Source organism: Gossypium hirsutum, chromosome A12, assembly GCF_007990345.1.
Source record: "Gossypium hirsutum isolate 1008001.06 chromosome A12, Gossypium_hirsutum_v2.1, whole genome shotgun sequence".
NCBI lineage: Eukaryota > Viridiplantae > Streptophyta > Magnoliopsida > Malvales > Malvaceae > Gossypium > Gossypium hirsutum.
The window spans coordinates 81,082,295-81,107,275 of NC_053435.1; the positions used below are offsets into that span (position 1 = coordinate 81,082,295).

At 31.1% G+C, this 24,981-nt stretch overlaps 5 protein-coding genes across 6 annotated transcripts; 2 read left to right on the top strand and 3 right to left on the bottom strand.

Annotated features, from left to right (window-relative positions):
- Positions 1–976: 976 nt before the first annotated feature.
- On the top strand, positions 977–5,588 carry LOC107948195 (G-box-binding factor 3). 2 transcript variants are annotated; one of them, XM_016882664.2, is made up of 13 exons: positions 977–1,181; positions 2,130–2,248; positions 2,450–2,494; positions 2,605–2,700; positions 2,776–2,856; positions 3,239–3,274; positions 3,451–3,599; positions 3,748–3,796; positions 3,939–3,987; positions 4,388–4,581; positions 4,689–4,766; positions 4,874–4,999; positions 5,081–5,588. In XM_016882664.2, exons 2-13 carry the CDS (start codon positions 2,186–2,188, stop codon positions 5,240–5,242), a joined length of 1,128 nt encoding a protein of 375 aa, XP_016738153.1. In that variant the 5' UTR covers positions 977–1,181; positions 2,130–2,185; the 3' UTR covers positions 5,243–5,588. The 2 variants fall into 2 exon arrangements, with proteins under 2 accessions (XP_016738153.1, XP_016738154.1); XM_016882665.2 differs by having other exon boundaries at positions 4,391–4,581.
- A 3,305-nt stretch (positions 5,589–8,893) lies between these two features.
- LOC107948194 (uncharacterized) lies at positions 8,894–12,387 on the bottom strand. Its single transcript, XM_016882662.2, has 2 exons — positions 11,510–12,387; positions 8,894–9,239 (listed from the first exon to the last, which is right to left on the bottom strand). Exons 1-2 carry the CDS (start codon positions 11,662–11,664, stop codon positions 9,017–9,019), a joined length of 378 nt encoding a protein of 125 aa, XP_016738151.2. The 5' UTR covers positions 11,665–12,387; the 3' UTR covers positions 8,894–9,016.
- LOC121211416 (NDR1/HIN1-like protein 13) lies at positions 11,720–13,655 on the bottom strand. The gene is made up of 2 exons (XM_041084180.1): positions 13,625–13,655; positions 11,720–12,201 (listed from the first exon to the last, which is right to left on the bottom strand). The coding sequence occupies exons 1-2, from the start codon at positions 13,653–13,655 to the stop codon at positions 11,720–11,722; spliced, it is 513 nt and encodes a 170-aa protein (XP_040940114.1).
- A 5,369-nt stretch (positions 13,656–19,024) lies between these two features.
- On the top strand, positions 19,025–19,774 carry LOC107947753 (ethylene-responsive transcription factor CRF6). Its single transcript, XM_016882281.2, has 2 exons — positions 19,025–19,443; positions 19,504–19,774. Exons 1-2 carry the CDS (start codon positions 19,025–19,027, stop codon positions 19,772–19,774), a joined length of 690 nt encoding a protein of 229 aa, XP_016737770.2.
- A 2,287-nt stretch (positions 19,775–22,061) lies between these two features.
- LOC107948193 (arabinogalactan protein 20) lies at positions 22,062–24,574 on the bottom strand. The gene is made up of 2 exons (XM_016882661.2): positions 24,234–24,574; positions 22,062–22,289 (listed from the first exon to the last, which is right to left on the bottom strand). Exons 1-2 carry the CDS (start codon positions 24,355–24,357, stop codon positions 22,186–22,188), a joined length of 228 nt encoding a protein of 75 aa, XP_016738150.1. The 5' UTR covers positions 24,358–24,574; the 3' UTR covers positions 22,062–22,185.
- Positions 24,575–24,981: the final 407 nt, after the last annotated feature.

Consider the following 24,981-nt stretch of genomic DNA (forward strand, 5'->3'; position numbering starts at 1 on the left):
TGTCTAATTTTAAAATAATTGATTTTAGCAAACACAAAAATAAAGCAGAGCTAAAATAATAAAAATAACAAGAAAATGATTCTTACGTGGCAAAATAAAGGCTAGACCCAAATAGGTCGTGGATTCGAAAAGATCTATTAATTATAGTTAAATCTCACACAATTAAATTATTCAATTTTTTTCTAAAAGAACAAAAAAATTAAATGAATCATGACACGTCAGCTCACATGACGTGCGGAATAAATTGGAAACCTTACCCGAGACGCGTAGCTCGAGTCATTAACGCACACGTGTACGGTTCAGGTGACGTCGGAATATATATAAAATTGGCCAACGCGAATATCGAATGGGTCCAACTCAACAACCAAAACTGTCCCCCCAGCGTATATCCGGTGTATTTAGAGTTAATTGCACTAATCATCCTCAAACTATTATCCTTATTTTAAGTTGATCTCTAAACTTCAAAATATTCTAATTACATTCTAAAATTATCGATGCTAAATCAATCAAGGCCTTCTATTATTGAAACCATTAATTTAATCATTAAATGACATGAAATCTTATGTGACATAACTAAAATGAAAATTTTAAAGAAAAGTAAAATATTATAGAATAACTTTTAAAAATAAAATAAAAAAAAAGAGAGAATGAACGACAAAATCTTTTACTACATCTATTTTTACAATATCATTTCTTTAAAATTTTCTACGACATCTATTTTTACAATATCATTTCTTTAAAATTTTCACTTTTAGTTATTTAGTAAAGATTTTAAGTCTCATTTAATAGCTAAATTAACAATTTTGGTAATAAAAGGACTTTATTGATATAACATCAATAGTTTTAAGATATTTTTAGAATATTTTAAAATTTGAATATCAGTTTAGAATGAGGGTTATAATTTTGAGAAGTTTTGTGCAATTTACTCGTGTATTTACAGACAGCGCTCCTTTATACGACACGTGTTTGGTGACGTGGTTGTTTACCTTGGCTGGCGCTTCATTTCTTCTTCTTGTTCACCCCAGCCACAGCTAAAGCAAATTTAAAAATTAAAAAAAAATAAAAAAATCCTCTCAACTTTTGTTCAGTTTTTGAGTAAAGATTAATGCAGTCTTTTTAACTATTTTGTTGAATTATCCTTTCGCAGAGTGAAAGATTTTCGGATATTTCATATTTTCAAGGTATGTTGAAATTGAAGTTCCGCGTGTATTTTTTTTTTGCGTTATTTTTTAGTGATTAATGCGTAAGGTTATGTTTGGTTGCTAAGAAAGTTGATGAAACGTGCTGGAAAGTCTATACTTCAATTTAGTTCTTTCTGGATGTTTTTTTATTTTATTTGGTGAGGTAATGTAGGAAAATGGATTCAATTTGAAGCTACAACGATCGAAGCTTTTTATTGTTAACAAAATAGAATCTGTGAGCTGGCTTATTTTTTCAAATCATTACGGAATTTCTGGGATTTTCTTTTTGTAATTTTTAGCGTTTATCTGTTCATAGATCTCGTAAATTCGTAATAAATTTTGATTAGGAATTAGACGATGAAAATCGGAACGGCAGTAATTAAAGTATTCTTCTCTTTTTAAATTTTTTTTGGACTCATTTAGGAAAATCTTATTTCATAGGAAAAAAAAAAGTGCAGAAATCTGTATTTTCTCGCTGTGTGAGTGACAAACTACTTGAAAGACGGTTATACCCTCGGCCTTTCATATATATATATCTATAGATATATATTCTGGCCTTTGCATGTGAAATTTTCTGTCTAATTAAAGATTAAGAAGTACGAATCTGAAACTCGTGTTTGTTTCTAGAGAAAATTGATGGACTGCATCAAGCTAGTTCAATGATTACAAATTTAACTTTCATTGATCTGGTGTCGTTTTGAGCATTCAGTAACGTCATAATTGTGTATATATATATATATTTCTGTTTTACGAAAAAAGTTATTCTGAAGTATAATGAGTTTGATGATATCATCAAACTACATAGAGCATTATGGAAATTCTAACATTAAATCAAAATGATTGGATCTAATTGCAATTCAGTGCCAAATTGCTTCTATGATTTTTTTTTTTCCTAAACCATTCATATTGTTATCAAGCACCATTTCATGTTTCTCTTCTTGATTGCAGTTGAGAGATAGTCAAACAAAGTTCTCAAAGTTAAGTTTCAGCTTTGGTGGTTGACCATGGGTAGCAGCGATGAAGGAAAGTCATCTAAATCTGACAAATCGTCTTCACCGGCACCACCGGTAAGCTGAGAGATTATGTCTGTTTAAATGTTGAAACTAGGAAAAAGCTGCACTATTTTATTGTGGAAAAGAACATTTGCTATGCTATGTATGATTATCCAATGGTCGTTGTAGTGGAATTGGCTTAATATTTAACCTTTTTGTGGAGATTAATTTTTAAGGCTCGTATCTGACTACTGGTCAATCCTTTTCTATCCGCAGGACCAGACCAATATTCATGTCTATCCCGATTGGGCAGCCATGCAGGTTATCTACTTTATGCATGCACTTAGTTTCCTCTTTACTGCTGCTGTTTTGAGGCATTTTTTCAATGGAATTTCTGACGGGGATTTTATGGTTCTTTATTACATATTCAGGCATATTACAGTCCTCGTGTTCCTATGCCACCATATTATAACTCAGCTGTAGCATCTAGCCATGCTCCTCCCCCCTATATGTGGGGACCAACACAGGTAATGCTCCAGTGCATTTAATAACTTCATTTAAGTTTACATTCAACTCCTCTGTAACTAACATTACTCTTCCAGGCTATCATGCCACCTTATGGGACACCTTATGCAACAATATACCCGCATGGGGGAGTTTATGTGCATCCTACGGTTCCTATGGTAAGTTCGCTTCATCAGTATCTTCTAATTGGAGTGTTATTAACAAAAAAGAAAAATCTAGGAGTTTACCTTGTTTTGGATTTTTTATATGAATGCATAGTTTTATTATGCTTTGGTGTGTGTCATACGCATATTGTTGTACAATTTTAGCCATTATTGCTGCTTTATGAGTAATCTTTTTTAATGGTTACGAACTAGTAATACTGGTGGATTCCTTAACATTTACCAGTATAACTCAGAGACACTGAATTTAAAAATGGAAAATTGAAGTCATCCATCCCCCTCCATCAGGATATGAATTAAATGATAAATAAAACCAAGAGCTCTGCTTCTGTTATATCTCATGTTATATTCTAATGCGTTCTTTGCTTCTGAAATCCAGGGATCACATGGGCATGGTGTTCCATCATCACCTAAAGTAAGAACTAAGTATTCTTTTGTTGAATTAATCTTTTCAAACTGTTGCTATTTTTATCTTTAATTATTGTTGATACACATGCATATACACAGCTTGAATGAGTTAGCTGGGAAGTTGACAGTCTTTGCTTTATGCTTTAAGCTGGTGTTGAATATAACCAGAGCATTGTAATGCAGGCAGCTCCAGAAACACCTACAAAGTCCTCTGGGAATACAAACGGAGGTTTAATGAAGAAGCTGAAAGGATTTGATGGCCTTGCAATGTCAATAGGCAATAGTACTGCAGAGAATGCTGAAAGTGGGGCTGAACCCAGACCATCTCAGAGGTTTGTTCATCTTTTCTGGACAAATTAGTATTCTTCAGGATATCAAAGTTATGCCTCAGCAACCTATTCGTAGGAGATTGCATTACCAGTTGAACTTTTCCCAGTTGATCTGTTGCGGCTAGACTAATTTTTATGATTATGTGGACAGTGCGGAGACTGAAGGTTCCATTGATGATAGTGATGGGAATACAACTGGGGTGAGATCTCATTTCTATATGGTTAACCTGTTTCCAACTACTTTTTCATTTCTGTACAAGTTACTTTATTTGAACAATATATTAAACAATTATTAGGGTCCAAATACTAAAGCTTGTTTTGTCATTGCATGTCCTCTATCAGGCAGATCAAACAAGACGGAAAAGAGTCAGGGAGGGAACCCCACCCATTGGTAAGATATACTCCCGCCTCTCCATCTCCCCTTTCCTTTTTTCTGGTATGCATGTTAGCCTTTGTGATTTTCGTGATTGATATCATGGTGTGGAACTATACTTGGATGCATGATGTTTCAAAGACAGATTAATTCACTAAGATTTAAGTCTGCTTTTAAACTTAGAGTTTCTTGTGTCTTGTATGTCCTGGCTTTAAATGAAAATTCTACCTATGAGAACTAATAGGAAGTCCCATTAGAGATACGCGGTCGCACTTCTGAGAACTTGTATGTGTGGTACTTGGGTTCTTGAGCTTGATATGCTAGAGTTTTTCGTGATGAAAAGAGTGAGATTTAAATTATTCTAGTCCCACTTTCATTTGTGCAGGTTTAGGCTAATTGATTATGGTCTCTTTGTTAGCAGGTGTAGAAGGGAATAATGAGGCAAGGTCTAAACCAGTTGCTGCACGAGAGGCTACTGCAACCATTTCTCCTAAAGCAGTTGGATCCGTACTTCCTCCTGGCATGACCACATCCTTGGAGCTTAGTAACCCTCCTGCCAAGTCCAGTCCTACAAATGTACCTCGTGTAATGCCATCTGAAATCTGGTTGCAGGTATTTCTTTCTATCCTGCCTTTGAAAGCTATCCTTTTTAGCTTGCCCATGATCCGAGTTGTTTCTGTTATCTTAAGCCGTAGCTAACTTAAATTAAATTTAAATAGAACGAACGGGAGCTGAAACGGGAGAGGAGGAAACAGTCTAATAGAGAATCTGCTCGAAGATCAAGGTTGAGGAAGCAGGTATAAGAAATATATCTTGTTTCTTTTTTGCTTTAAAACATACTAATCACAGATATGAAGTACGACAATGAATTATCTGAAGCTAAATGCACTGCATTGTTTTGTAGGCCGAGACCGAAGAGCTTGCCCGAAAAGTCGAATCCTTGACTGCAGAAAACACAACACTTAGATCAGAAATAAATCAACTAACCGAAAAATCCGAGAAACTAAGGCTAGAAAATGCTACATTAGTGGTAGGGAAGTTTAACTTTTTGGAAATTTCACCCCTTCTTAAACTCCATAGTAATGACTGGTGAAGCCTTTTTGTAATACAGGAGGGATTGAAAAACGGTGAACTAGGATATGCAAAGGATATAATTATGAACAAGAAAGCAGACAAAGAGGGTGAAATGTACGAGAAAAAGTCGAACTCGGGTGCCAAACTGCATCAACTCTTTGATCCGAGTCCAAGAGCTGATGCTGTGGCTGCTTCATGAACAAGGAGAAGAGGTATTACCCATTGCCTTAGTTACTTTTGACATTAAATTTGAGGAAACCTCGTAGCTTTGGCATGTAATTATTACTACTAACAATTAGCAGAGGGACTTGATAGTGTTTGTTAGGATTGAAACTCTGTTTTTCTTTTTGTAGTTTTCTTATGGCTGAACTGATTTATGGTTTTTATTTGAAAATCAGAGTGATGAGAAAGCTGAGAAACAAGTATAGTAAGGAGAAATTAGTGTTTATCCTTTAGGAAAGGGTCTTGAAAATAGTGGAATTATGTAAATCTCTTATGATTATGCAAATTTTTAATGACGGTGTGATGTGTGATTTGTCATTAAATTAAGATTTCATTGGTCTATTTGAATAATATTAGTTCAGGCGTATTATTTAGGTTTGTATTAAGGAAAAAAAAATCATGAAACTTACAAGTAAATAGGATAATTACTATGTTTATATAGCATTAGCGTCGATTATGCTTGTGATATTTGAATATTCGTATGTTAATATTTGTTTATTATATTTTTATTCACAGGAATGGTAAATTAAGATGACGTATTATATATAATTAGATTACAAAAAAAAAAAAAAACGTTAGGTTAGCGTTATCACTTGTACGGTCAGTTATCATTCATTAATTCATTTTGCAATGGGACTGGTTAAATTTTTTTTCTCTGTTGCAGTTTCGTGATTATTATTAATTGCACATTAAATTATAAATTTGATATTTGTCCTTAAAGTGAAATGTACCAATTAATTCCTTTTGAAAGAATTTCTTTATACATTATGTATACAGTTTTTAAATTCGTATTAGATTTTTTCTTAATATGTAGATAAATTTATCATATTATTGATGTTGATTAGATGAATGGATAATATGGGAAAGAGTGAACGACAAAGGAAAGCGTGGATCATATTTCATTTTAAAAAGGTTAAATCTGGTTTTAGTCCTTTTAACTGTATTGAAACTTATGATTCAATCCCTTTACTTCAATTTGACATAATAAGATTCTTCTAAGTTCTACGAATTGATTTATAACCATGCGGAAATTCAGTTAATGTAAATTAAATGTATTAAGATTGAATTTAAAAAAAAAAACTTTAAATGAGGTGAAATTAGAGAGACTTGAGTCACAAATTTACTAAAACCATAATTAAATTTTTTACAATGAAAAAATAAAATTGAGACTTTTCAATTTGTTTGATTTGAAAAAGTCAAAATTTGTTGTTAATTCTTGTACTATTTGTACAATGTGATACTTGTGGATTTCGTTCTTATATTTTAATTTAAACAATTTTAGTTCTTATTAATTAATTTTAATATATATTTTAAAATTTCAATCAGACAGTTAGTCGGTCAAATTATGTTATTAGTCATGTATCGCATGTAAATCGTGAATTTAGTAACTTAACTGTTTGATACATTAACTACAACGATATGAATTTTTAGAGTATTAAGTGAAAATAATATACATATGATAGTTTTCATATAAGATTTTGAAAATAGTATAATTCAATTTAACAAATTTAATAACTATAGATTAGTTGGGACTGAAATTTTAATTTTAAAATTTGAAAGTGCAAAGACTAAAATTACCAATTGAAAGTACATAGGCCAAATTCATGACTTATGTATAGTACAAGGATCAATAGCAAAGTTTGACTCTTTTAAAATAAAAGTTTAATCGATAATATTGTTAATTTACTTCAATTAAATTTGAATGGATTAATATGTAATTTGTCCCCTGAACTCGTCCAAAAGTACTTAATTAGTATTTGAACTTCTTTTTTTGGATCTAGTTGGTACCTGAACTTATATTTTATCACTTAAGTTAGTACCTATGCACTAACATCGTTAGTTTATACTCACATGGCACTGATAACCAATTCATTGGTGATTCATGGCAATCTTTTAGTATGTCACGTGACAAATATAAATTTCAAGAATTAAAAAATAAAAATATATAAATTAATAAAAAAATATAAATTTTTTTCATATCAATAATGAACATAGACAAAAATTTATGCACTTTTTTATTGACTAATTTATTTTTAAATATTTTTAATTTAATCTTGCCAAATGGCATACTGATAAGCTCTACATGTCATCATTAGATTGACCGTTAGTGCCACGTTAGCATAAACAAATTGTGTTAGTGCGAAGGTACTAATTTGGATGATAAAATACAAGTTCAAAAAAGAGTTCAGATACTAATTAAGTACTTTTAGAGAAGTTCAAATGACAAACTATATATTAACCCAATTTGAATATATGTCATAAATCAAACATTAAATTTTCTTATCAAACCTCTTAATATTAAAATGTCATATATTTAAATTTAACGAAAGTCCATCAATAATTAGACACTTTTTTTTTAAATAAGAAAAGAGAAGAAAACCTTAAAACTAAAAGTAAAGTAATTCAATTTTGAAAGTCTAAAGAATAGGACTTCTCTTGTTCAAAATCTTGGGTCTTGATTGTTTTGTACAGAGGACAACCTCCTACATCTTTGTATTAGTGGTTGAATCAGTCAGATCATTAGTTGGTTAATTTGATAGATTTGAATGGTTTGATTAAAAATTATTAAAAAAAATAAATTTGATTCAATCAGTTTAATTACTTGTTTAACCAGTCCATATCGATTCTTAGTAAATCAATTCAATGCCATTCTCTGGATTAGTACCTCAATCAATTCTCGATCTAACCAGTTCGATCTAGTTCAAACATCATTGTTTGCAACACATTCTATTGTTTCTTTATTACCATTTTTGCCTGTTAATCAATGTTTCAAATTTTAACCATTAAATTTAGGGATAAATATAAAATTAGTACCGAACTTGTTCACTTCTCCTTAATTAGTACTTATGGTTTTTTTTTGTCTCAAATTGGTACCTGAATTTTTTTTCTTTCCATTAATTTGATACCTAAGCCTAACAACATTAAGATTTTGTTACGTGATAGCCTTGACCATTCACACATCGCCACATGTTGCACTCCCAAGATCGGACCATTTTTATTTTTATTTTTATTTTTATCGAATTCCTTTAATTTAAAAAACAATGATTCAAATAATTTCGTAAAAGATTAAAAATTCATTAAAATACATTCATGCACCGGTTAGTGAAAGGTTTCCACCGATTCCTGAAAAAACCTTTCATCACCTCTGGGAAACCTTTCATCTATTAAAATCTTCATTGAATCCATTCACCAGATGTTTCCATCCTTCAATATTGATGGTAAAACCTTTCAGCATCTCCGGTATTGTAGAAACCCTTCCATCATCTTAGTCATCTAAAAAATTTGTTCATTATCTCATTGAAAGAATCTTGGTTTCATCATCGATTACCCTAGTTTCATCTTGCTGGAATCGCATTTGAATCAAAATTATCCTACTTTGGGTTTTTTTTTTTTCAGTCTTCTTGAGTATTCGATTGAGATTTCTTTTTCTTTCTTTTTTCCATGTGATGTGGTTTATATTGGGGTTTTTTTCATAAAAAGAAGTTTTCTTTTGCAGTTCATACCATCCATACATAGTGTTTTGATCTAAGATTTCAATTCTTCCATGTTCCCCTACTTCGATTTTGAGTCATTATCACAACCTCCGGTCTCTTTTCTCACAGACAATAAACACATCAGAATATTAAAATTTGCAAAATAATTCTTCAACCCAAGTTGCAACAAAATGAAAGTATACAAACTCGCACAAATGTTTCAACTCAAATCACTAAACTCTTTATTTTTTACACACCCAATAATAGCAGACCAAAATTTAAACCCTGATTTCCTTCAACCCAACAATTAAAAAGAAAAAATTTACCTCTTTGAGGTTTGCATAACCAAAAAATTTTCTCCTTTTGTTCCTTGAAGTATTCACGTTGCAAACGGGAGCCCTTAAACTGCAATGGCAGTAGAAAACCCTATTTTGAGCACTTGATTTTCTGTTTGCTGAAGAAGACGCGAAGGAGATGGAAAACGAAAGAGAGCACAAAACCCTATTTGCATTGCAAACGAAAGAGATGAGAAACGAAGAAGTGATGGAGAAAACGAAAGAGATAGAAGAGAAAAGAGGTCGAAGACGATGGTAAAGAAATTTTTTTAAAGGAATAATATTATTAAATAATAATATTTAAAAGAATCTGGTAAAAGAAAAATAAAAATGGTCCAATTGTGCGACATGTGATGGCGCCGCGTAACTAGCCGGTGCGTAAGTAGCTAATACTATCACGTCAATAAAATCTAAATGTTGTTAAAGCTCAAGTACCAAGCTAGTGAACAGAAAAAAAGTTAAAAGTATTAAATTGGGACAAACAAAATCTTAAGTACCAATTTAAGAGAAGTAGTCAAGTTCATATATTAATTTTGTATTTAACCATTAAACTTATGAATGTTGTTTTACATTTATATGTGCTAATTTTCTATTGATTTAAAGAGTTTTAAATTTAAAAATTAATGTTGAATTGAGTTGATGTCGAGTATTAAACTCGAGTTTTGAGCTAAACTCCAGCTTATTGCAATCAATTCAACTTATTTACACCCTTAGTAAGGCAATCTTAGTTCATCTCTTTAAACATTTACAGCTTTTTTTTAGCTACCTTATGAAGAAGACTTCAAGTGCTGGCTTTTAAAAAATAATAATTCAGACAAAAAGCCAATCATGTGATTTGAGATTTCTCAACCCAAAAAAAAAAAAAATTTAAAATATGCTTCACATCACTATATATATATTTACATTTGAGGTTTAATTTTTTTTATTTTAAAGAATTTTCTTTTATTTTTTAAAATTTAAAATTTAGTTTCAAATTATTAATATTGTAAAAAAAATTCAGTTAAATATGCTAGCATAATATTTTGAAATAAAAAATACTCATTAAATAGCTTTGTAGCAAATTGAATTTAATATAAAAATTTTAATTGTGTTAACAATTGAATTTCTAATTTCAAATCCAAGAAATAACCTTAAAATAAATGTAAGAGGATTGAATTCTAAAAATAATTGAATTTGTATTTTCAAATCCAGAAAATAAAGAGACTAAATTCCTTAAAATAAATAAAAGGGGATTAAATTCTAATAATAATTGAATTTATATTTTTAAATTCAAAAAATAAAGAGGTTAAATTTCTTAAAATAAATGTAAGAGAATTAAATTCCAAAAATACAAAGAATTCATGAATCTTGAGCATATTTTAATCTACAAAATTTTGCTAAAGCTATATTCAGAATTCAGAATTCATTCAGAATTCAAAGAATTGTATTATCCAATTAGTGTTTGATGAATGTGAAGTAGTGTCAATGAATATTGAGCCTGCAATCATTAGCACAATCAAACTCATCAATTACAAAATTATTCATATTTTACTAAAGGTGTAATTATTGTTTTAATCCCTTTCTTATATTGAATTTTGAGATTGAATCATTTTATTCCAATTTGGCATAATTAGAACTCTCTACTTCCCTCCATTATTATTAGCAGGACTAAATTAAACATTAATGAAAGTTGGTTGATGACATTATTAATTAATTATTACTTTTCTTCAAATAAATCTTAATACTCGAATTAGATGTTAAACATTTAACATAGTTATTTTTAGATATTAAAAAATATAAGTTTTACCAAATATAGCAATAAGCAAAAAATACAAGTGTTATAGTAAAAAATGTGTCAAATTTAAGTACCCATTGATGCACTAAAACTTTTAAAAATTATTAAAAACAAAAAATATATATTTATTATGATATAATTACTATATTTTTATGACAAAAATAATTATTAAATATTTTTTATAATTGGAAATAGATTATTACCCTAAACTCTAATGCCTTAAAATATAATATTCTTGCTGTTGGGCTAAAACATAGATATATATTTAAAGAAAATGTATGAAAGTATAGTATGAATCAAAAGTAAAAGTAGTATGGAAACCGTAAGTCGAATTGTATTTTGTTCTCTATATTAAAAAATGGAATAAATTAGTTATTTTGCGTTAGGTCAAAGAGTAAACTAGCTCTTCTGTTAAAATTTAATCTATTTCTATGGTTAAAAACTAGTCTTTGTATGTCAATATGAGATACACATTGAATATCAGTTTAGTTATTCCGTCAACTACGCTAATTTTTAACAGTACAAAAATGAGTAAAAATTTTAACATAAAAAATTAATTTATTTTTTAATGTAACATATAATGATGAATTTATCTATTTTAAAGTAAAATGAGTAAAATCAAAATTATAAATCTTTGAAATAATTAATATCTTTTTATTTACCATTTTAACATGTCGATGACGCATTTAGGCATGTCACCACCGTCAAGCTCTTTCATGGTGATTCCATCGCACTTAACAGTCACCGCCACACTCACACCAACTTTCGTCCGAGCCTTTACATTCACCGCCAATACTTGTTCCGGTACCGGCTCCATAGCCTCTTCCCGACCCAATCATCCACCAGCGTATTACTCACCTTCGTCTCCACTTTCAAGCTCGTCGTGCTCTGTTTCCACATAGTGAAACCCGGAACCGCCGTCTTTCCCACCGGAGTCTCACTCCGCCTTCCCCGACGCTCACTCCAACCTCCGTTTCGCAGTAATAGTACGTTATCTTCACGTTTGGGTTCTTCATTTCGAGCCTCGTCGTCGTCGCGGCGTCGAGGTAGGTTCCGTCGGGTCTTTCGGTGATGTTAAAGTGGGTTATCCGAAACGACCGAATATGAAACACGGGGAATTTCGGGTCGAACCAAATGTAGAAAACTAAACCGCCAATGACGGCGAGGAGAACCAAGACCAATACGAAGATACAGAGCCAGCAACAACAAACATGGCAGAAACTACGATTTCGTTTCCTTGGGTTAAAAGATGGCGGGAGTACCGGTTTACGCGGTGGCGGCCTAAACCCAAACTGAGCCGCCTTTGGGTCTTTGTATCCAGGTGGCTTTTGGAGAACCGGTTTCAATGGTGGTTCTGCAATTACTTGCTTTTTTGAAATCAGGGACCGAATTTGCAAATTTGGGATAAATTTGTATAATTCGATGAACCAAAAACAAATCTAATTGATGAATGAATGAATTTGTTTTGTAAGGCAATACATGTGAATTTCATTTTATTTTTATTCTCATGCAATAATAATCCAATTCAAGTGTTTGAAATAATATTTGGGTTAATATGCAATTTGGTATATGTGTTTGGCTGTAGTGTTCAACGTGATATTTGTGTTTTTTTTCTCAATTTGGTATATGAATTTAGCTTCAATGTTTAATGCACAAATCAAACGACATAAGGTGATTTAATGAATATTTGACACGTGTAGTCTAATAAAAAAACAAAGGTGCTTAATTGAGGAAAAAATGCTCTGATATCAAATTGAACATTAAAATTAAATTTGAGTATTTAACTGGGGCAAAAAAAAGACTTACATTCGTACTAAAATGAATATTAAAACTAAATTTAGATATCAAATTAAGATAAAAAAAACTTAAAAACCAAATTAAACATTAAGACTAAATTTAAGTAGTAATAATATATTAACCCAATTGGTTTCAATAAAAGGAGGATCTTGTTCTTCCTAAGTTGTTTGTAGTAGGTTTTGTCATTTGTGGGGAAGGTGTGTGGTGTTGGGTTGAAGGGAATGTTCTTCCACATGGGGACTGGAGCTTCCCGTGTCCCGTTCTCGCTGCCATTATCCACTTACTTGTCGTTTTTAGACATTCTGTTGGTTTGTTTGTGATGCATGAATAGGAAATTAACTAGAGTTCATGAATAAATTTATTTACATTCGTTTAAAGCTTAAAACTCGGTTCCTATTGAAATATATGTAATTAATAATATTATTATTGTTTATATGTTTATTTTATTTATTTAAAAAATTTTAAAAAAATTAAAAAGTTGAAATAAAAATTTTACAAAATTTAGGGTTAGGCCCTACCACCCCTAAGGTTAGAGATATATAGTGTATTTAAATTTTCCCCTCTTTTATCCCTTTTAACTTATATTGTTTGTCAATTCACCTCAAAATATATGAAAAATTAACGTTTTTAATTTTGCTAACGTGGTATCGACGAATATACCACATTAACAATTAATTTTTTAAAAATTAAAAAATATTTTTTATTTATTTTTATACTTTTTAATAATTTCATAATTTTTTTATTTTTAAATTTTTTAAAAATAATTAATTGTTGACGTGGCATACATTTTGGGGTGATTTAACAAACAAACGCAAGTTTAAGGTCTAAAAGAGGCGAAAAATTAAATAGAGAGTTAAAATGACTTTTGTTGTAAAGTTAGAGGGTCAAATAAATTATTTTACCTATATATATATTGGTGAATTACAATAACAGGACAAAGCCCGAACAACAAATGCGACTAGCGCGACATGAACCCAAACCACACTTGAGGTGGTGAACACCCTTAACCATCAGACCATCACATGGGATTCCACCTGTATTTTTTTAGGGGATGGTAAAACTCGGATCATATTGTAAACCAATTTGATCTTAGGTCAGATATTAATAAATTACTTTTTATGCTTATGTGTTAAATGCAAATTGAAAGTATTACAATTAATTAATAAATATCAAATGTGATATGAACAATGAAAAATAACAAATATCAAATGGTGCTTGGTGTTAGAGGTGTGCATGGGCCGGGCCACCCGGCCTGGTCTGAAGGCCCACTAGAAATTTGGGAGGGTTTGGGCAAAAATATAGGCCCGAAAAATAAGTTTGGGCAAAAAAATTAGGCCTGTTTAAAAAACGGGCTGGGCCTTGGGTAAGGCATTTTTGGCCCGAGCCCAGCCCGGCCCTAATTCACTACATGACAAAAAATCTATTTTTTTAAATATTATTTCCTTATTGTTTTCTCCCTATTTTGCTATTATTTTACTATTATGTTGCTACTATTTTATTGTTATTATTTGGATATTGTATAAAATTTATTTTATTGTTAATTTATTTTATTATTTTAAACACATTTGTTAATTTTGTTATTATTTTAGAAGCATCTGCTTGTTAAGTTGCATCTATTTTAGTGTTATTTAAGTATACATATTTTTTAAAATTTATTTTCAATATGTTGAGAAATATTTATTTTGATGTTTTTAGTATTTTTGATAGTTTATATATATTTTAAAATTATATAAAAAATAATATAAAAATTAATATGGGCGGGCCGGGTCGGGCCCGGGTTTTAACATTTTTATTCTGGTCGGGCTTGGGTAAAATTTTAGGCCTATTTTTCGGGTCGAGCTGGGCCCGAGCATAGCAAACGGGCCTAAATTTTTAGTTGGACCCAGCCCGAACCCGGCTTAGCCCGGCCCATGCACACCTCTACTTGGTGTAGTAGTTATGAAATTACTCAATATTTATGGATGGAAGTAAGACAGAGTGGAATTAACCCATAGGCCAGGTTAAGTCGAGACTCAATTTTAAAAAAATTCAAGCTCAATCTAAGATCGATCTGTCCAGTAGTTTATATTATCATTTAAAGAATAATAAAATAATAATTTATATTTTTATATTTTATAATTAAATTCAAATAAATTTATATGCAACTCTGGTGTTTTATCTACATATTATTTAATAGCGTATTAATGATCTGCAACTTTTGTGGTTTATCCACAACTCGGTGTGTAAGGATAGACGAGTTTTAGGGAACTCCAGCTATGATGTGTAGCAGTAGGGTGGGATCTTTTCTATTAAACCTGTATTGTATTCACAAAGCATGTGCATACTATTTGAGATTTTTGAGATCATATATGTTAATATGTATATACATTGATGAGCTGATCTGATAAACCGATATGCTCAAAATGCTATTGTGAATTACTCTATGTGATTTGATTTTGTAAGCTAATCGGTTGCATTAAATTTTCTTGTGATGGAACTCACACTGAACTTCATAGCTTACTTCCTTTTATTTTTCCATCTTTTCAGATAACCTAATAGGTTAGGAGGCGGACACGACATCCGAAGGGGTCTCAGCTTGATTATTATTATTCAAAGATTGTACTATTTTATTTTGAATTGTAACATGAGACTTAGGTTGTATTTTCTTTTAGCATGCATAATTTTAGAATATCGATATATGAAATTTAATTAATTATGCATGAGTGTTGGTAAAACATAGAGTAGAGTTACCTATAGATCAAGTCGAGCTAAGACTTGATTTAAAAAGTAATATTCAAGCTCAACGTAAGATTGATCTGTCCAAAAGTTCATATTACAGTTCAAGGAATAATAAAATAATATATTATATTTGTAACACCCCGAACCCGAGACCGTCACCGGAGTCGAACACGAGGTGTTAACAGACTTTTAAAAAAAAATTTTCCCAGACACTGCCAATCTGCGTACTAGTCGCTTTAAAAATCATATCTTGAGTTCAAAAACTCAGAATCCAGTTCCGTAAATTTTCCCTGAAACTAGACTCATATACCCATCTACATATTTTTTTCTAAAATTTTTTGTTAGGCCAATTAGTACAGTTTATTAGTCAAAGTCTCCCATGTTACAGGGATCGACTACCCTGACCTTTGCGCATTACGACTTGGATATCTCCCTGTACAGGGCTTCAATACTGATTCCGTTTGTTTATATAGAAACTAGACTCAGAGAGGAATCTATACATATATGGCTTGACTCCTAATTGTCCCTGGTTAATTTATAATGAATTTCCAAAGTCGGAACAGGAAATCCAGAAACTGTTCTGGCCCTGTCTCACGAGAACCTGAATATCTCTTAACATACTGTCCGTATGATTGTTTCGTTACTTTCCTATGAAAATAGATTCATCAAGGTTCGTTTACATAATTTATTCACTATTTAATTCCATTCCTACTATTTTTAGTGAATTTCCAAATCTACATCACTGCTGCTGTCAGCATCTGCCTTTAAGGTAGACTTTACCTATTTCATGGTTTCCATGATTCAACTAGCCCTTTTTGCATAAATAGCACAATTTATGATAGTGATTAACCATTCCCATGGCCAATCCTTGTCAAGCATATCCACACCAAATGATTATAACATTATACTCAAACATATATAAGCCATTTTCGCATGGCTATCCAAAATTATACAAGTCCAAAGGGTCCATGACCCACAACAAACGGGTAGTCCTATACATGCCATTTCGAAGTTCAACCAAAATTGTACCAAAAAGGGGGGGCTTTGATAGTGTGGGCGACTTCGACTTCAAAATCCCGAGTCCGATAGCTGGAGAACCAAAATCTATAAAACAGAGGATCAAAGAAACGGAGTAAGCAATTTATGCTTAGTAAGTTTTGAGCAAGGAATTCCAGCACAACAAAAGTATAGCATTCATGTAGCTAAACGGATAATTTCATATGCACAATTTTTCAATATCATACTTGCTTCACATTACCAACCCTTATGTACATACACAAAAGATCAACTTAGCCAAAGGTCGGTAGCTCGTTTATCAACTGAGCGAATACTTATTTGTAAGGGCTCAACTAAATTCAAGCACATACGAAACATACCTCAATGTTGGGATGTTTCTAGAGTATTTACTGAAATTTTTACAGCAAGATCATTCATACCCAAATCACATACCTTCGGAATTTAACCGGATATAGCTACTCGTTCAATTGCCTTCGGGACATAGCCCGGTTATAGTAACTCGCACAATTGCCTTCGGGACTTAACCCGGATTTAGTAACTCGCACAAATGCCTTCGGGCTTAGCCCGGAATTAGTATCTCGCACAAATGCCTTCGGATCTTAGTCCGGATATGGTCACTTAGCACAAAGCCTTCGGGACTTAGCCCGGACATCATTCAAATAACCATGCACATTTAACAATAAATCATGGCACATTCGTATTTCATTTTCGTTAGCAAAACTCGAACACAAGACACTTATCATTCTTGCAATTTCGGCTCAATAGCCACACAAAGAGCATGATTTTAATTTGCTTAAAACATGATCTAATCAAATCATAATTTAAGCTCTTTTACTCAAGAACTTACCTCGGGTGTTGTCGAACGATTCCGATAGCTATTCGACCACTTTTTCCTTCCCTTTATCGGATTTAGTTCCCCTTTGCTCTTGAGCTTAATTAAACAAATAAATTGATTTAATCATTTGAGCATCGAAAAGAGGAACACAAGGCACTTAGCCCATATTTATACATTAGACATTAAGGTCACATATGTACGGAATCATGAATCAAACTCAACATTTTAGCTAATTTTTCCCCCTTGGCCGAATTTTCTAAGCCAAGACAAAAGCATCAATATGCTTGCCTCTAACCGAATACATGCAACACCAATCTCCTTCCTATGGCCGAATATGCATGTCTATGTTGGGGTCGATTTCAACACTTAATACATTCTACAAGTATGGTCACTTGTATTGACTAAACACCCTTTTGTTTCAAGTTCAAAACTTGGCTAATACACACATATATACACTAGTAAAGCATCCTCTCCCTTTCCATCAATTTAACACATGCATTACTCATTAATATACAAAAATTATATTCGGCCTTAGCACACAACTTGCTAGCCGATTCTTCTCCATCTAGCAACCAATGCACATATGTGCTCACTCAAAAATGCTAAAAAAGAAGATTCAAGAATCATCAATCCACCATCACATGCATCATTAACAAGCTTCATATTTAGCATGCAATGGCATTAACACAAAATCTACCTAGGCCGAATATCATCCCCATGACATAGCAAGGATTTGAACCATGGGCTAATTAGAACTCAAGCTAGCAACTAAAAACATGCATGAATCTCATGACACAACCTCAAACATACCTTGATCTAGATACAAGTATGGCCAAACCTCCTCCTAATCCTCTTCCAAACCAAACATGAAGCAAGAACTCCTTCCTCCTTCCTTTGAATTTTCGGCCAAATGAAGATGAAAAAGGATGAACAAAATTTTCTCTTTTCTTTTCTTTAACTCACGGCAATGGGGGGGGGAAACAACCACACTTTTTTTTTCATCATATTCCCTTTCATTATTTTATGCCCATGCTCCTTATTTTATTTTTTTCCACCCATGATGCACCAACACAACATGTCTATGACATGTCTTGCCCATCACACTTGGTCTACCATGCTTGTCATGGCCGGCCACTACTAATTAGGGGGGAATTTGACATGCAAGTCCCCCTTTTTTATTTCATGCACTAATAGGTCCTTATGCTTCGACCTATCACATTTCAAAAATGTCGCACATAAGTCCTATTGACTAAATTCACGTGCAATCGACTAAAACGAAGCTTGAAATTTTTACACATTCATAATTACATATTCTAGACAATAAATATCACATTCAAACATTTCGGTGACTCGGTTTAGCGGTCCCGAAACCACTTCCCGACTAGGGTCAATTTTGGGCTGTCACAATATTTGTATATTTTATAATTAAATTCAAATAAAATCATTTATTTGAATTCAAGTTGAATGGAGTTGAGTTGTGAACAAAAATTCATTATACAAGTCCAATTCAAGTTGGGCCAGACTACTCGTATCACTTGGTTCATGAACAGTTCTAACGTAATTTTTATGTAGTAGAGAGAGGGAATTCAAAATTACACCTAAAATAAATTAATAACAGGATAATTAGTTATTTAATCCTAAAACAGCGAATCTTGGCATTTTGACTCTCCCATAAGCTTTTAGTTTTGCTTTGAAAAATACCGTTTCATTTACTGATTCTTTTCCCTTAAAAGCAAAAATAAAAATAAAAATCCCATAATTTGATGTAAAAAAAAATTACTCAAGTTACCAACAAAGTTTAATCTCTCCCATGGAGTCCAATGCCAAAGCCTCTAGAATCATTAAGGTTTGTATTACCGATGGCGACGCCACAGATTCTTCTTCTAGCGAAAAACCCGAGCATCGGAGAGCGAAACGGAACATAAACGGGATCAGGGTCGAAGATTGTAAGAGCAATCTTTCAAGTATGAGATCAAAAAAGCAACAGCAACAATGTTTGTCTAACGGTGTGAAGTACCGCGGGGTTCGGCGAAGGCCATGGGGAAGATGGGCGGCTGAGATCAGAGATCCCACGAGTCGAACTAGGGTTTGGCTCGGGACTTACGACACCGCTGAAGAAGCTGCATTGGTTTACGATAGAGCCGCGATTCGAATAAAAGGCCCTAACGCTCTTACAAACTTCGTAAAACCGCCTTCCACATCGGAGATTGAACTCGAAACGATTTTTGAGTATAATTCTAGCCAAGAATCCCAAGCTCTTTCTTCACCTACATCGGTTCTCTGATTTAGGGCCAACGAAGAAACTGAACTTCAAATAGAATCTGAAGATAACTCACATGCCGATCAAGTCCCGAAAGATGCAAGTAACCTTTCAGATGAGTATTTGTTAGCGGATTGTGGTTTATGTGATTACTTTAAGAATGATAACCCTGCGCCAATATTTTTCGAGCAAATGATGCTACCAGAAGACAACATTTTTGAACAAGATCGTGTTGATATTTCTGTTAAATTAGATGTTGATTTTGAGTCTTGTACATGGGATGTCGATAATTACTTTTAGCATCAAATTGCTGTTTTCCACATTTCGAAACATTTTAGTTGATTCTTTCATATTATCGTTATCATATCAATCAGATTGTTCCATCAATTTTTTCGTTAGTTTGAGTTGGCAAAGAGTATATTAAAATTGTGTATATCTGCTGCATAAACAACTTAGATATAATGTATTAAACAGAAAGCAATAACTTTATTAAATTTAATTGGCATTGTATTTAACATGTTATATCCAAATTATTCTTACAATAGATACACACATATTTATAATTTATATTCAAGGACATGATTGATATGAAATTAATATATTGAGGACTAACGTTTTGAAATTTATAAACCAAATTAAAATCTAAGTGATAATTTGAGGACATTTAGTGCAATTAACCGTTAATTAAAAAGAAATGATACCTTCCAGTCTCTCTCTTTTTTCTTCCTTTTCAAGGTATATTTCTCGACTACAATATGAAAAGAATTGCTATGTAAGTTCTTGTTATTTCAAATAGGTTGTTTCTAAGATAGAATATCTTGTAATTATAAGAATATGTATGTAATTATCATTTAATTGGAAAAATTAAGTATTCATGTCGATTTTGAAGAAAAAAAAATATGGGATTTAGGTCGATTTTTCTTGCATGGCATTGGCAGCTGCCCAGCAAAACCATCACCCATTCGCGATCGTTGGATCACAACGCTTACAAAATTTGGGCCTCTCAATTTTGTAACCATTAGAAAAAGGAACTACGGTTAAAATCGAGACCGTTAGATTTTTTAACGGTTGCACAATAGTAAAATAAATTAAAAACAGTAATATTACCATTTGACCCTCCAAACCCTTTTAATTTCATTTCATTCTCAAGTTTCAATCTCAATCTCTAAAAATATTTTCATTTGAATTACCAAATATTAGTAATTTTGTGCTTTTGTTCAATTTTCATCATCTCAAATTTCTCAAGTAACATAAGTTAATAAGGTAATTCATTATAGGGAGAATTATATTATATTTAACCATATTTTTATGTTAAATAGATTATTAATTTTTGTTAACTAAAGTGGTATTTTAATAATATTATAACTTATAAATTTATTTATTTGTTAAATAAATTATATGTAGATTGCATAAATTAATTTAACAAACCTTACAGATTTTAAAAATGTGAACGCCACTGTTCCGTCTCAATCACAAACATATTTTCCGCCTCCAATTACAGATGGTGAGAATTTTTGTTTTGTTTTATTAGTATCATTATTAATTTGTTGAAATTTATTTAGTATTCTGATTGTGTTTTATATTTACATAATTAGGACGAAGATCGCATTATTCAAACATGTGTACACTATTTAAGTGTGAGAACACCATGCGTTATAGAGTGGTACTTGAAAGAGGAGGGATTCTTACACGTGTCCCGTATGCTCGATGGGACTATATTGGAGCCTATACTTATCAGTGCTTTGTTGGAGAGATGGAGACCTGAAACACACCAATTCCATCTTTCGTGCAATGAGTATATGATTACACTCGAGAATATGACATTACAACTCAATCTACTGGTTGATGAAGCAGTTGTTATAGGTGTATCACACGTTGAGGATTGGAGCCCATTTTGCTAGTAGCTACTGGGTAAGGTGTCAGACAAGTTTAGAGATGGTTGAATATATATATATAATAATTAGAAAATAATTGCAAACATCTCGATGAATCTTCTAGCAAGGTGGAAAGGCAACAATTTGCTCAAGCATTTATACTGAGGTTGATCGAAGGTCTTCTAATGCAGATAAACCTCAGACTAAGGTATATTTAAGGTGGCCCCTACAACTAATTAACCTAAAATATTGGTGAACCAATGACTCACCTGTTTGACCATTGATTTGGTTCTAAAAATATTGCATTGATACTCACAAACTACTCAAGTTCAACTTGAAAAAAACTCGAACTCCTTCAATAATTGATAAGCTCAAGCTCAAGCAACTCGAGCTATTGGTTGAGTCAAAATTGAGCTTAGTAATACTCGACCCAAACAGCTTGTAATATGTTATTGCCCTTAATATATATTATTAACCCTAAGCTTAATTATCAAATTAATATCGAGCTTGAATATGTACAAGCTTAATCAAGTTCAGGTACAAAAAATTGATAAACGAACTTAATTGAGCTCAAACTTAAATAACTTATTTATATCTCAAGCCAAATTCCAACTTAAAATAGGTATTCAATTAAGTTTAAATCGAATTCAAGTTACCAAAATTAGGGTATTAACACCTACCGATAAAACTGTATTTAACCAACAACAAAAAAGTAAAAATAAATGGAAACCATCCACCCATCACCTCATGAAAATAAATAAATAAAGGTTCATAGATTTATTCACAGCAATCTCCAACATAAATGAATGTCTCAATTCCTAGTCCTAAATAAATAAATCAAAAGAAGGTGTAGGAGGAAGCATCTAAAGGGTGGATAAGATATGTGAGCATCAATGCCACAAGCATTAGCACATAAGCAATTCCTTGATCAATTGAAGTTCCTGCCCAACATTAACCAAATTTAATTATTTACAACTTCATTTTAAACATGGAATATTATCAGTTGGGAGAATTAAAAATATACAACTGGGTTTTTATTAAAATAATATAAAATTAATAATTATTTACTCAAATAATATGATATCCAAATTATTTAGTAAAATATTATCCTTTGAATAGGTTTTTGATTTTTTTTTTTAATTCAACCAAATAGTCATCTGATATGATGATTTGGGCAGAGGCAAATTTAAGAAACTAGCAGGGTCTAGTTATAAAAATTGCACATTGCCTCTTTAAAATTATAAAAATATGATTTAATTCTTTAAAAATTATAAATATATAGATTATAAAAAAATTAAATTTTCATTTAGCCCCTAAAAAATTATTTTAGCTTCACCCCTTGATTTGAGATTTCAAAATGACAAATTAGATTTTGCCGTCTTAGAATTCACCATTTCAAATGGCTATTTGGTTGAAAATAAAATTAAATAGCCATTTTGAATGGCGTGTTTGGAAATTTGTGTTACTAATTAAAACATAAATTTTGACAAATAATTTGAGACCCATATTATTTTCATAATTAATTTTTTATAATATTTTAATAAAAAATTAGGTTTAAGATGTTGCCAAATGTCTTTTAGGTGTGGTAAGGTAATAATATAAATAATAATAAGATTTAACTATACTTTAAGTCCGTGTACTCTTTTTATATTTAGAATCTAATTTATCTACTTTTGTTTCAAGAATTGAGACCCTAACTTTTTAAATTTCAAATTTTAAATTCAATTGTTAACATCATTAAAATTATTTTTTAAAATTTGTTGGTATGGAATTTTTTAAATAAAAAAACTCACTTAATAGCCATATAATTAAAAACAAAATATTGTACTCAACATGAATTTAACAAAAGAAATTTAATAGTGTCAATAATTAGACTTGCATTTTTAAATTCAAAAAGTGAAGAAAAAAATCAAAATAAAATTATAAAAGTATGGAATTAAATTTCAAATTCACTTAGTAGGCATATAAAAAAAACATTTGTATTGAAGCTAAAAATTTTAATAGGGTTAATAATTAAAGTTGTATTTATAAATCCAAAAAGTAAAACAATTTATTTTTTGAAAAAATAAAAGTACAAACATTGAAAATATTTTAACTTAATAAAAAATATTTTGACAACATCATGTAAAATATTTTAATTTTTCTAATTTTTTTTATTTTCTAGTGAAACGTGCAGCAGAAATTGAAAATACTTTATAACTGGTTTACGATATTGTTTAAATATTTGATAGAATAATTACTCTCATTATATATTAATAAGAATAAAATAGCATCTAGTCCTCAACTTTGACCACTCTTATTATCTTGGTCCCTGGCTTTTTTTTATCAATATTAATCTTGTAAATTGACAAAAAAAAATTCAATTTGGTCCTTGAATATAGAATTTGTTAATGTATGATAGCATGAATGTTAAGGAAATTTAAGTTCAATGATGAACTTAAAAAAATTTCAAATTTTAAGACAAACAAAAAATGTAAGAAAATTATCAAGTTGAAGAAATAAAATGTTGCTTTTATCCCATATCAGAGACGATCAAAACAGCAACATTTTAATCCCAGAAAACACACTAGACAGGCATTTACTTTTTTTATGGCAAAAAATTCTAATGATATTTAGAGGAAACAAACAACAAAATGAAACCAGTATTCCAATTCAATATATATATATCTATATATTGGCATATGCTTCAATATCAATTAATAAATAAATATAGAACTAAGAGGAAGAGAGTTCCCAAAATTTCCGCAGATCTAAAGAAGAGAAAAAAAATATTTTTTTTCTATGAGAAATACAGAAATGGCAGCCAATAAGAGAGATCTAAAGACCCCAAAAGAGATTGTTAAAAAAAATAAAAAATAAAAAGAAGAAGAGGAAAAAGGAGTTACCATCACTTGTAGGAGAAGGAGCTGGTGCAGAAGCTTGAGCCTCAACATAAGGTGAAACAATGGCGAAAACAAGAGCCAAAATAGCCATGACACCCATAAAACCTCCGTAAGATATCTCTGCCATTTTATTACACAATTTACTAATAATTTTCTCAAGAAATATCACTTATAGATTATAGCAAGTGAGGACTAAGTGAAAAATATGAAAATAACCCCAAAAGCCACAAAAATGTAGTTTGGAGATGAAATTGGGGTTTAAATAAAGAGGCTGAGGGTGTTAAGAGGAGGATGAGTAAGGTTGGGATTAAATGATGGGGTGTTTACTTAGTGTAAAAATAATGACTGCGATAAAATTAAACATTGAAATGATATTATAAAGTAAGATAAAAATAAATTAAATACACCAACTCGTCCATCCAAACTGTAATATATTGTTTTGTTAAACTGTTAATTTGAATAATGTTGAATTCTTTTATTATTTTTATCATTTTACTGCTAACGTCCAAGGCTGGTGATTGAAATTGTGTTCATTTCTGGAGTAAAGGTGCGTTATCATATTATTTTTAAAGGTAAATTGTATAAACATTTTAGTTACATTATTTCAAAAAATTATAAAATAGTAATTAAATTATTAAAAAAATTTCATTCAAGTCATTGAATTTTTTAAAATTTTTATTTAAGTTATTGAGTTGTTAAAATTTTTTTAAAAGTACAACTAGCAAACTCTAAACAACAATTTAAAAACCGA

What these genes read in the sequence shown, in the direction of transcription:
- LOC107948195 (XM_016882664.2), top strand. Translation starts at nt 2,186, where the DNA reads ATGGGTAGCAGCGATGAAGGAAAGTCATCTAAATCTGACAAATCGTCT. An exon ending in GGAGGGAACCCCACCCATTG is followed by an intron (nt 3,988 to 4,387) that starts GTAAGATATACT and finishes TCTCTTTGTTAG; the next exon opens with CAGGTGTAGAAGGGAATAAT. An exon ending in TAGAAAATGCTACATTAGTG is followed by an intron (nt 5,000 to 5,080) that starts GTAGGGAAGTTT and finishes TTTGTAATACAG; the next exon opens with GAGGGATTGAAAAACGGTGA.
- LOC107948194 (XM_016882662.2), bottom strand. Translation starts at nt 11,664, where the DNA reads ATGGAGCCGGTACCGGAACAAGTATTGGCGGTGAATGTAAAGGCTCGG. An exon ending in GTCATCGACATGTTAAAATG is followed by an intron (nt 9,240 to 11,509) that starts GTAAATAAAAAG and finishes CAATGCAAATAG; the next exon opens with GGTTTTGTGCTCTCTTTCGT.
- LOC121211416 (XM_041084180.1), bottom strand. Translation starts at nt 13,655, where the DNA reads ATGGTTAAGGGTGTTCACCACCTCAAGTGTG. An exon ending in TGTTCACCACCTCAAGTGTG is followed by an intron (nt 12,202 to 13,624) that starts GTTTGGGTTCAT and finishes AAGTAATTGCAG; the next exon opens with AACCACCATTGAAACCGGTT.
- LOC107947753 (XM_016882281.2), top strand. Translation starts at nt 19,025, where the DNA reads ATGGAGTCCAATGCCAAAGCCTCTAGAATCATTAAGGTTTGTATTACC. An exon ending in GAACTCGAAACGATTTTTGA is followed by an intron (nt 19,444 to 19,503) that starts GTATAATTCTAG and finishes TCTCTGATTTAG; the next exon opens with GGCCAACGAAGAAACTGAAC.
- LOC107948193 (XM_016882661.2), bottom strand. Translation starts at nt 24,357, where the DNA reads ATGGCAGAGATATCTTACGGAGGTTTTATGGGTGTCATGGCTATTTTG. An exon ending in TCCTTCTCCTACAAGTGATG is followed by an intron (nt 22,290 to 24,233) that starts GTAACTCCTTTT and finishes AATGTTGGGCAG; the next exon opens with GAACTTCAATTGATCAAGGA.